Raw genomic sequence first — 12,420 nt, forward strand, 5'->3', positions numbered from 1 at the left:
GGCTGAAGCCGGACGAAGGCAGCAATTCTAAACTTCTAGAGAAAGCTCATACATGGCACTGCAACACAGCCTTTTTATGTGAACAGAGGAAGCTTTCTTCTTAAAAATCCTTTTTATTTTGAAATAATTCTAGATTCACAAGAAGTTGTAAAAACAGTGCAGAGCAGTGTTGGGTACCCATTACCCAGCTTCCTCCAAGGTGACATCTCACATCATTATATATCATCAAAACCAGGAAATCCATTGTCTCAGTGCAGTGAATTAGAAAGTGTTCTGTTCAAGAACTGAGAAGTTATTTTTTCCTAAGGTGCAGAGGAAGTTCAGTTTGTGTGTAAAAGACCTTAGGCAGTGTAACGGTGCAGTGTTCTTACCTCAGAAATGTCCCCATTAGATGAGAGTTCTGTGTAAACATGCAAGACGGGCATGTAAGATACAGAAGGAAGGGAAAGATCAGAGTTCTGTGGATATACTTTTAGAAGCCTGGTCAAGCGTCAACCCATGCACCAAGAGGTCCCCGGTTCTAAAATCAATAACGAAAACAAGATTTTAAAAGCTTGGTCAAAATTTAAAACACAGCTCACAGATTTCGGCTAATGAACCTCCACACATTCTTCCTTCCAGGAACTGAAATATGGAGATGGACTACAGCTGACTCGGAGCAGGGAGCTGGATGAGTGTTTTGCTCAGGCCAACGATCAGATGGACATTACGGATAGCCTGATCAGAGAGATGCGGCAGATGGGCCAGCCTTGCGAAGCGTATCAGAAAAGGTATTTCAGGAGAGAGCAAGAGCCAGGAGAATGTCATACAACCAGTTACACTGAATGCCGTGCCCCAGGTCTTCCCCTGAAGGAAGCACAGATATTCACGTTACTTGGAATTGTGCAGCTTTATGTCTCTCTGACACAGACAGACTAAAACCACTACCTTCATCTTTTGTGGAATCACAAAGCTGCCATGAGAATGGAACAGACCTGCCCAAAAGAGCGTGCAGATTTTGAAGAGCTGAGTTTGTTAGAAGGTGTTCATTGTACCTCCCTTGAGGGGACAGCCAAGGCCTTTGGCGCAGCATTTGCTTCTAAGAGTGTAGTATCCAGTCAAGTGCAGTTTGATGAAAACAAAATTGAGGGGCTTAGAGTGGGGCATGCCGCTTCAAGCGGAGCGGCGCAGTCCCATTTTGCTTTCGTGTACCTGGACTTTGCCGTGAGAAAGCGAAGGTGCGGCAGGCTCGGTAAAGCCAGTGGCACGCTCTGTGGTGTTTCAGACTTTGAGCGTCATAATATTGAAGTTTTTGTATGTGATCAAGATTCACGTCATGTGGTAAAAAAAAATATTCTTCAAATAAAACATTTGTGATCGCTATACTGATACAGAGGAGACTCGGAAAGGGGGAAATGTGCCCAGCAGGCGTTTTCATGGGCTGTTTTGCTGTGCTGGTGTAATCGCTTTTCTTTCCTTGCAGGCTGCTTCAGCTCCAGGAGCAGATGCGAGCCTTGTATAAAGCCATCAGTGTCCCTCGCGTCCGAAGGGCCAGCTCCAAGGGCGGAGGAGGGTACACCTGTCAGAGTGGCTCCGGGTGGGATGAATTCACCAAGCGCCTCACGGGAGAATGCCTGGGCTGGATGAGGCAGCAGAGGGTGAGTAAGCCGCTTCCGCGGGGACCAGGGCTGCTTCTCAGATGTTCCCAGTCTGTGCAGGCCAGGGGGATGGCGGGGCAGGGTCAGCCCCAGCGGTCGGGAGCACAAAGGGTGTTCTGGCCCTCAGCTGGCCGCTTTTGGAATTTTCCTCATACACAATTTGAAAGTGGGCTTGTATTTTGAAATGAATGAAACTTCTCAGCTCCCCACCCCCTTTGTATGGCTTAGAGAATCAGCCTCCTTGCTTGATAGTCATACCTTATCTCACAAGTAACATTTAGCAGGTATGATTTAATTAGTTGATTTTGGCCTTACTGTGCGCAACCTGAAAATCTGTCGTGGGACTTGTGCTAAAAAAACTTCACAGTTCTACTTGAGTGGTAGCTGATCTCATCTGTGTTACTGATCCATACTTTAAAAAAACAAAATGTTGTGGAGTTCATTTAAAATGTTAACAAATTTGGAGGAGCTGGGAACACACTCAAACTGGATATTCTGGTTTGGGCTCCCTGGCCGTCCTGTGCAGTCAGCGTCACTGGTGTGGGAGCGCAGCAATGGCCCCAGAGTGCGCCGGGCCTTTCCCTCGCCCGCGTTTCCTCCAAGTATTGTTCACGGCTAATTACTGTTTTGTTGTTTTACATAGTAATTATACGCTGTAATGAACAGGTGGCAGTAGAAATGTGCCATAATCATGCAGATGGGAATTTTATAATGAAAACCTGGCACTAGTGACCCATCGAGAAGGTGGATATGTCAGAATGATAAGCTGTGGAGAGATCGTTTGCTGTGCTGTGTGCTTGTGGTGATGAGAAATGTTGGTTGTATTACTTGTTCTTGGACCAATTTGGCAGTGGTTCTAAAATTTCTTGACAACCTAAAACAGTTTTGTCTGTGTACTTTCCTAAGTGGTGAGGGCTTATGGGACTGTTTAGTCATTCAATCAGTTTACTTTTTCTCCCACTTACTATATAACAATATTACAGAAGGTAGGATAAAAGTAAGTTATTAATCCTAGATATCTAAGTACAAACCTATTTGCATGTTTTCAAATTCCCTTCTACTTTTTTTTAAGTTGAGGTATAATTGGCATACAATATTATATGAGTTTCATAACATAGTGATTCAGAATTTGTGCTCATTGTGAAATTCCCTCCTGATCTTTGAACATACATCTCTGAGCATTTTATAGGTATTAGAACCATGCCAGAAATTGTGGGTTCAAAAATTATGTTCCATGGCCATGAAACTGAGTATTATTGAAGAAAACAAGATACATATGAGTGCCAAATTTCTGTGCAGAGCACAAAGGGATTAAGTACTGAACTTGAGTCATAATAAAGTCCTGCTCAGATAGGACTTGGGAAGGGGTGGCGCTCCGATCCCTCTGGCATGGAGAGGTCCAAGGAAGGCTTGACAGCTTGAACAACGTCTTAAGGATAGGCGATGTGAGGTTAAACAACCTTTGAACCAAATTTTGAAACGTCAAGTTCCCTAATTTCTTTTTAGTATGACAGGTACGTAAAATGACAGCTCAGAATGCGTCATGTTCTGCGTTCCTGTAGCTTTGTAAGACTTTCTTTGTAGCACAGGCTCAACATTTAAAATTTTTGGAAAATGGCATTATCCCATGGACTTGATTTTCTGTCTTTTCTAACAGTTGATGAGCGATGCTTTTCAGATCAGGTGGCCCCTTGTGGTTTCAAAGGAATGTGCAGTTTGATCACTCATTGCTGGTTTGCGCTGAGATTCTTTGGCGCCCTTTCTTCTTATCCCTTCTTCCCCAAAGCATAGCTTGCATTCCTCCCCTCCCAGGGGGCTGAGCCACAGGGCCCCGCTGATAAGGGAGCAGTGCCCCAGCAGCACAGTCAGTAGGCAGCCACACATTTCCTGTGCCAGGTTTTTGTTTTGTTTCCCTGGTTTGTGTTTCTGCTGATGGGCCGGTCAGATACTATAGACCTGGATGGTAATGAGGGGCTTGAGCAGGTGCCTGGTCATCTTATTAACTTCCCAGTGAACTCACCTGTTTCTGTTAAAGCGAGACTGAGCTGTGGGAGAGAAGGGTCAAAGTCCGGGGTAAAATCAGTTGTCTGACTATGAAATGGCTCCCGATTCTGAAAGCTTGCCAAATGTATTAGAACATGGATGTGGCTCAGAACAATATAGGTTATGTTCTTGCTGTAATAAGAGAGTGGAATGTTTGTCCTTGGCATGTCTTGGAGATGACACAGGTGATTTGGAAATTTACATGAGCTCATGCAAGAGAAAGATGAGATAACAGACTTGTCACAGTATGAAAAATGTGGAAAAATGTGTTTGATTCTTATTATGAGGCATTCTTAAATTTGAAGTAGTGGAGACAAAAAAGGAAGTTAGATTTGATTTTTAAAAAGCTAATATAAATCCACAATCTCAATGTTGCCAATATTCATCGAAGTTCAGGCATTGTGTATTTATTGTAACTTCTCTTTGAAATGGGCCATAGGTAATTTTGCATCTTGAAAGGTAATAGTAAATTCTGGATTTAATGAGTCAAAATTATATTAATCAAAATAATTTAAAAAACCTTTTAGGTTACCTATTTAACTTGGGAAGTATATGATTGTTTGGATGCCCATTTTTAAATGACTAACTGTAGAAACTTACCAGCATTTTATAATATACTACATATCAGGTGTAGTACACAGGTGTGCACACATACTATAACTATAGAAACTTACCAGCATTTTATAATACACTACATATCAGGTGTAGTACACAGGTGTGCACACATACTATAACTATAGAAACTTACCAGCATTTTATAATACACTACATATCAGGTGTAGTACACAGGTGTGCACACATACTATAACTATAGAAACTTACCAGTATTTTACAGCACACTGTATGTCAGGTATAGTTCATAGGTATATAGACATACTATAGCTATAGAAACTTATCAGCATTTTATAATACACTTTATGTCAGGTGTAGTACACAGATGTGCACACATACTATACTATAGAAACTATGTCAGGTATAGTATACTGTGTACACATACAACACACACATGCCACTTGCATGTGCATATGTAGATTTTTTCCTTCAAAGGTCATGATGCAGGCTTTAAGGATCTCATTTCTGAATCACCTCTTAGCCCATCTTGAGCTGGGGTCAGACAAGTTGAGAGGAGTATTTGGCAACCCCCATTAGCTGTTTGGAAATCTCAAGCCTTTAAAAAAGTTTTTTGGTTTCAGTACTGAGTGTTCACATCTTCAGTTTGATCCGCACGAAGCTCCGTGTGCCCCTTGGCACGCTGAGCCCCGCTGCTGCGGCAGCACGAGTGAGATGTGCGGTCAGAAATGAAGGCTGTCTCCCCCGGCAGGCGGAGATGGACATGGTCTCCTGGGGCGTGGACCTGGCCTCCGTGGAGCAGCACATCGGCAGCCACAGGAGCATCCACAACGCCATCGGAGACTACCGCTGGCAGCTGGACAAGATCAAAGCCGACCTGGTACTTTGACATGTTTTGCTTTAGAGTCTCCAAAAAGCATAGAGAAGGACTGTGTAATTGTTTGATCCCAGCCAGCTTTGTCTGAAACATTAGTCTATGATTGCTTTCCCAAATGACTGGAAATTTTTAAAAATCCCATCTCATAAATGGAGAAGTAGAATCCCATAGATCTACTAAAGATTGTTAACACTGGGTGGGGGCAGTTAAACAAAAGGTTAAGGGTATACAAACACTCACTCATTTGTGTGCAGTCTGTAAATGAGCATTTTGGGGGTGGTCGTTCTTTTCTGCAGAATGCAGAGCATCTCTTCAAATAGAGAAAACCTGACTGTCATATAGTTTTATGTCCTTGATGAGTCCTTTTCTATTTATTTATTATTATTTTTTATCCTCACCCGAGGACATTTTTTTCTATTTTTTGTTCAGATAGAGTGGGAGGGAGAGAGAGAGAGAGAAACATCGAGTGGCTGCCACCTGCATGACCCCAACCAGGGCCGGGGACAAACTGCAACATGCCCTTAGCGGGAACCGAACCTGGGTCTCTCTGGACCACAGGCTGATGCTCTAACCGCTGAGCCAAACCGGCCAGGGCATGAGTCCTTTTCTATGTGGTAATTAAAATGTATCTCTGTTGAAGGAAATTAGGTCTCATCCTGATACCTTTCCTTTGCTGAAAGGACTGACTTGAAGCTGGGTTGAGAATTACAACATAAACTATTCATCTGATTTTAAACACTCACTTTCCCCAGTTTATATATATATATATGTATATATATATATATATATATATATACACACATACTTATTTACTTCAGATTTTTTAATTGATTTTTGTTGAGAGAGAGAGAGGAACGGAGAGGGAGAGAGAGAGACAAACATCAGTGTGAGAGAGAAACATCGATTGGCTGCCTCGTGCATGCCCCCTACTGGCCATCGAGCCTGCAGCCAGGGCATGTGCCCTGACCCAGAATGGAACCAGCAGCCTTTTCAGTGCACAATACGATGCCCACCCAACTGAGCCACACCAGCCAGGGGCAATATACTTTTTTTAAAACTTAGAACAGAGCTACACATCCTCCTTTGTTCTTCTGCCTTTCTTTTTTGCCCGACCTTTGTCCAATTTTGAGTATCTGATCAATTTTTTCTAAGATTTAGGGAGTCCTAAATCATATTTTCAAACTTTTACAACTTTGTAACAAGTGAGTCTTTCTGTGACAGTGGTGAGGATTCACTTGCAGAGATGGCACCGCCAGGCCAGGGAGGGTTGGCCTTCACGCCAGCTGGGGAGAGGTCCCCGTGGGTGACAGATTTCCTAGAGAAAACAGCCTAGCGAAGGATGTCAAGTCCGTATCTGACAAAAAGGAGGTTTAGAGTTTGTCTATAAACCCACAAGGGGAATAAAATCATTACTTGCTGTTTGTCTCCTTCTAGCGTGAGAAATCTGCCATCTACCAGTTGGAGGAGGAGTACGAAAACCTGCTGGTAAGTCCATCTGTTCCCGAAGCCTCCGTTCAGTTCAGCCCCATGACTGGAGCGCCGCCTTGGGGAGAGGCACCTGCTGGGGGTTTATACCTAAGGACACGGGGAGCCCTGGACGTACACGTAGGGGCTCGGAGACGCTGGTTCCACTGTGGTTCCTTTGGAACTGAATTTTGCAGATTGTTTTCCGAAGACGGTACTGAGTGCTGTTCTGTTTGCGAGTTACGGGTCACATCAGTAGCACTTTTTAATAGTTGCAGTTAAAGCAGTAAACCTTTACCACGTGTGAACTACAGTCTTTTTATGAGGTGTGAGCAAAATAAGGCTTGTTTTCTTAGAGGTTTACCAGCCCATCATCACCATTTTATGATAAACTCTGAATCAATTACTTGACTCAGAAGAAGAGATATTTTCATTCTTCTGCCTATTTGTGTCCCCCTATTGTCACGTTCTTGATATTTTCTTATTGGCGGTGCCACTTCTGAAATAATGTGGCTAATAGTGACCCTCCTACTAGGTCTGGGGTGTGACTGATGGCACCTTGAATTTTGGGGGTGTGGGAGAGGGCAGAAAAAGCTTGATTTATCTTTTTAAGAATCCCATTTCCCCCTTTCTAGTCTAAAACTAATTACTTGCTTGAGCCAAACATCAGTATTTGAATGAAGACCCTTCCGAATTAGGCTGTTCACTGAGTCTAAAATTGCTCCCTTGCCCATCACAAATTTGGATGAGTCCCCAGGGGGCAAGAGGTTAAATTTTTTCTGATTCCTGTGGGAAAAGTGCCACACAGTGTCTCTGTGAAATCTGCAGAGAATACCATTGTATCCTAATGCTGCTTCTGAACGTCCCTTGCAGAAAGCATCCTTTGAGAGAATGGATCATCTGCGACAGCTGCAGAACATCATCCAGGCCACGTCCCGAGAGATCATGTGGATCAACGACTGCGAGGAGGAGGAGCTGCTCTATGACTGGAGCGACAAGAACACCAACATCGCGCAGAAGCAGGAGGCCTTCTCCGTAAGCTCGCCCCACGTAGTCGTAGATGCGTGTCTCGGGGCTCTCGCCTTCGAGGCCCAAGGCGGGGACAGATGCCCTTGTAAAACCTTCATCAGCCAGTTGTAATTCAGCCCATGTTAAGACGGTCATGGAAAACTATTTCTTTCAGTGACTTGGGACAGTGTGTTAAGGTCCCAGAAGGTAGTAGATAGTGTACGACTTGCTTCCTTTGCATATCCCAGAGCGTGTAGCACAGTACATGTGGGTTAAAACCTACAGGTAGGAAATCTCAGTGTTCATTGTCGCCCTGTCACTTTGCTGGTGGCATTTGGACAAGCGCCAGTCTCACCAGTCTGGCCTCAGCCACATACTGGATGATCTCTGGCGTCCTTTCCGGTCTTAAGCATGCTAGGGTTCTCGGGGAAAGCACGGCGGGGTTCTGTGGCGCTGCCCGTTTCCCAGGTGCAGCTTTGCGTTGACATCCTGTGGTGGGAGCGCTGGAAGGTCGGTGCTGACCTGCCCAGAAGGACTTGTTTCCCTTTATTCACAGATACGCATGAGTCAACTGGAAGTGAAGGAAAAAGAGCTCAATAAGCTTAAACAAGAAAGTGACCAACTTGTCCTCAATCAGCATCCAGCTTCAGACAAAATTGAGGTAGGCTTCACGAGATTGACGTTTGTATCAGGGAAAACTGGGAAGTAGATCAGGGCTTGACAATCTTTATTTGGAAAGGACCAAATACTACTTTAGGTTTGCTGGCCATTTAGTCTCTGTTGAAATTATTTAACTGCCATTGTAGTGTGAAAACAACCATAGCGATATGTAATAAATGACAGTGACAGTGTTCTGATAAAACTTTATGTATAAATGCTGGCACGTGGGCCAGATGTGGCCCTTCAGGCTGTAGTTTGCTGACGTCTGCCCTAGACTGCCATCTGTGGGCTATCCTCAAGGCTGACATTAACTGGTGCTGGTAAGGTCATATTGGTTGTTAAAAAAACTTAAATATTACCATAGCAGTTAGTAAGAGTAATTTCCTTGAGCCCCTCATGCCCTGGCATGGGTGCCTGGACCTCCCCGTGATCTAGGAACAGGGCTTGGTGCAGGGGAGGAACCCTGTTCCAGGGCTGTCCCCAGTGTCTGTTCTGATTGGTCAGTAGCGATGCCATTTGGGTGAATATTTTGACTAATACTCCTAATGGTATCTCTTTGTTAAAACTGGTTTTAAAATTTAATTTCTATCATACCGAGTTTCCTATTGAGAAATTCTGTTTTTTTTTTTTTTTTATTTATTTTTTATCCTCACCCGAGGATATTTTTCCATTTTTTGTACAGATTGAGTGGGAGGGAGAGAGAGGAAGGGAGAGAGAGAGAGAGAAACATCGATGTGAAGGGACACATCGAGTGGCTGCCACCCGCACGACCAACCAGGGCCGGGGACAAACTGCAACCGAAGTACATGCCCTTAGCGGGAACCGAACCCGGGTCTCTCCGGACCGCAGGCCGACGCTCTAACCGCTGAGCCAAACTGGCCAGGGCGAGAAATTCTGTTTTTAATGTTAGGAAAGAAGTGTCCTTGATTTGGAATTAGATAAAAAATATTTCATAGCTTTCATTCAGGCTCACGTACCTCTTGATGACTAGATGCTTCTATGCGGCGGTGGTGGTGAGACAGCTGCTGTTTTCTCGTTTCAGGCGTATATGGATACTCTTCAGACACAGTGGAGCTGGATTCTCCAGATTACCAAATGCATTGATGTTCATCTCAAAGAAAATGCTGCCTACTTTCAGGTGTTTAAACTTAGCAATAGTTTAATTGTCTTTTGGGTCTTAACATCTTACCTTTTGAATGTTTTACAAAGTACTGAAAACAATGTTCAAAGTATTACTTACATACTATTTATTGGTTTTTTCATTTAGAGGAATGCAACCTGGTCATCCATCACTCAAATAGTCTCCCGTTGTCCCATGGGTTAAAATACTTTCTGCTCTAATCTTTTCTTTAGCCACCTGTCAAATAGATTCTTAGGGAAGATATTATTTGGAATAGAAATAGGAGATGATATTGTTTATTGAGTTGCTTTTCATTAACGCCGGATCACTCTGACCCTTAACAGTTTTTTGAAGAGGCCCAGTCGACTGAAGCCTACCTGAAGGGCCTTCAAGACTCCATCAGGAAGAAGTACTCCTGTGACAAGAACATGCCCCTGCAGCGCCTGCTGGACCAGATCAAGGAGCTGGAGGTACCATCTCACCCCCACAGTTCAGACTGCTGATTTGCATGATTGTATAGAACAATATATGCCCAAAGCTTACACAAGCCTTTTCTTCATCTTGCAGTGGCTTTTCTCAAAATAAATTATTTTACATGCTCAGCTACTCTTGAAAATTACTTTTGCTGAAGTAATTACAATTGCTCAAAACAAAAATGGAGAGAATAACATGAAGATTCCTTTGAAAAAGCATACTTCAAGTTTTATCGACGTCAATGTCCTTTTACACAATGATATTCTCTCCTGCCCACTTACTTCATGGCTATGTAGCTTCTGGAATCACTTATTATGAAAGGTCCCCATAGTTCCTGAAGATAGATGAATTTGTGGCTTTTTACAGCTAAGGCAAACATAGCAATATGTCATTTGTAATGTCACAGTAGCTATATTAATGTCATTTGAAGGTCTTATCAACAATTCACAGAGAATCTATGTTAAGGCATGATTTTATTTGCAATTGTAGAAAGAACGAGAGAAAATCCTTGAATACAAGCGTCAGGTACAGAACTTGGTGAACAAGTCCAAGAAGATTGTGCAGCTGAAACCGCGTAACCCAGATTACAGAAGCAGTAAACCCATTATTCTCAGGGCTCTGTGTGACTACAAACAAGACCAGGTGTGTACTCATGTATGCAGAGCGATACACAAGCTCTCCCTTCCTCTGCATGTAGATTTCTGTCCATCTGAATTGCAGAATTGAATCTAGTTCCAGTGGGCGCCACAGGAAATGTCTTTTTTTTGTACACAAGGCAGCAAGTGCGGGGCGAGCGGGGCATCTGTGTCCAGAATCACCTGATGGTGTCGGTATTCAGACAGGGCTTATTTTTAAACTCTTCTAAGTCTTCATGCTTTTTTCCTTCTAAAATGCAAAATTTATTTATCTGTGATCACTCTTTAAACTTCTAGTATAAGACGTGACCATTCTGCTGCATATAAAGTGACTGTCACTGCAGATTTTATGCAATAATTGAGCATACCAATTCTGCAGGCTTGGTGGGAAATACAAATATTTGTATGGAAAGGGACTTGTTTTCAGTAATGATTCATGTGATTCCCACAGCTCTATTTTCTTACAAACTTGTGGAGGACTTAAGAAATATAAAATGTGTTTAGTTGGTTAGATGAATGTTATGAACAATGGAGTTATTTTGCCATGCAGAAATGTTTCAAGACCTGTGGAGACGAGAAGTAAGAAGTTGAAATGGAGATTGAAGTACATAAATACCAAGCTTATTACGTTTCACTAGTTAAGATAGTTGTCATATTTTAGCTACTCCTTTTATGAACCTGTATTAAATTAACTTAGAGAGGAAGCTATTTAAATGTTGGAGTTAATTTAGAAAGTTATTTTTCTGCGGACCTGATACCAGAATTTTTTATGTAAAAATTTTAAGAGCACATGAATGAGACAAAATCTAAAATCACGCTAAAATCTAACATATAAAATACAAAGCTGCACACAATGAAAAGCCATGTGGTGAGTTTTTGCTTTACAAAAGAGTTTCTCACTTTAGTGGGTTCCCCAGGCGATCTCTGGAAATGACTTCACCCAATTCCCTTTACACACGCCTTTCAGGCTCACGTGTATTGTGTAAAGCATCAGTATTGTTGGGTCGTGCAAAGATGATCTTCATTTGAGAAAAACTAATAAGGTAAAAAGCTCAACTAGCTTGCACGTTTTCATCTCTGTTTCTGTCTATGAGAAAAAGGATACAAATGTGTAGTCGTGAATAAAGCCCCAACCCAGGTTGCTTGCCTTCCAGAAAATTGTCCACAAAGGGGACGAGTGCATCCTGAAAGACAACAACGAGCGCAGCAAGTGGTACGTCACGGGCCCGGGCGGCGTGGACATGCTGGTTCCCTCCGTCGGCCTGATCATTCCTCCTCCGAACCCTCTGGCTGTGGACCTCGCTGGCAAGTGAGTTGTGGAGTTCCTCGTAGCCACGCCACGAACGGGAGTGGGCAGAAGGGGGCAGGTGCTTATTCAAGAAACTTAAACACACCGTTAGTGACTGGAACTCCCCTCTCCCGAAAAGAACCCCATGAAGGTCCCCTTCCACTGTCTTACAATTTTGTGTTGCGGATACTCTAGTTATTATGGGAGGATCAGAAAGAATGTCTGGCTGCAAGAGGGCTGGAGTATGTAATTGTCATATAGTTAAAAGGCATTATTTCAAAGTTCTTCCCTTCTTAGACAATCTGAGTTTACATGTAGCTGCAAATATAAAATGCCCTTTACTATCAATATTCACTCATCAGCAGATTGGCCATGGCAGGTTCTTCAAAACTGTTAGTTGTGGAAGTCTTCAGCACCCTCAGAACAGGGAGGGCAGCACAACGAGCCCATGTGCCTGTTTCCGAGCCTGGCAGCCATCAGTATCCCATGAGCATACCCTCCCTGCTGTCCTTCCCAGTGTTAGACCCTGTTCATTAAAAAGTGTGTTCTGCAGCCTGGCTGGTGTGGCTCAGTGGTTGAGCATCAACCCGTGTACCAAGAGGTTGCCGGTTTGCTTCCTGGTCAGGGCACATGCCCAGGTTGTG

At 43.3% G+C, this 12,420-nt stretch overlaps 1 protein-coding gene across 2 annotated transcripts in view; it reads left to right on the top strand.

The window, feature by feature from the left end:
* The window catches only part of LOC118626472 (desmoplakin), a 42,463-nt gene that overhangs the window by 14,125 nt on the left and 15,918 nt on the right, over window positions 1–12,420 (top strand). For both annotated transcript variants that reach the window (XM_036256222.1, XM_036256221.1), the window contains exons 3-12: window positions 622–770; window positions 1,463–1,637; window positions 5,002–5,130; window positions 6,562–6,612; window positions 7,465–7,626; window positions 8,156–8,260; window positions 9,302–9,397; window positions 9,724–9,849; window positions 10,343–10,495; window positions 11,643–11,797. In XM_036256222.1, the coding sequence (XP_036112115.1) occupies window positions 622–770; window positions 1,463–1,637; window positions 5,002–5,130; window positions 6,562–6,612; window positions 7,465–7,626; window positions 8,156–8,260; window positions 9,302–9,397; window positions 9,724–9,849; window positions 10,343–10,495; window positions 11,643–11,797 (1,301 nt within the window). The remainder of the gene's footprint in view (window positions 1–621; window positions 771–1,462; window positions 1,638–5,001; window positions 5,131–6,561; window positions 6,613–7,464; window positions 7,627–8,155; window positions 8,261–9,301; window positions 9,398–9,723; window positions 9,850–10,342; window positions 10,496–11,642; window positions 11,798–12,420) is intronic.

This window comes from Molossus molossus, unplaced genomic scaffold, assembly GCF_014108415.1.
Source record: "Molossus molossus isolate mMolMol1 unplaced genomic scaffold, mMolMol1.p scaffold_m16_p_12, whole genome shotgun sequence".
NCBI classification, from domain to species: domain Eukaryota; kingdom Metazoa; phylum Chordata; class Mammalia; order Chiroptera; family Molossidae; genus Molossus; species Molossus molossus.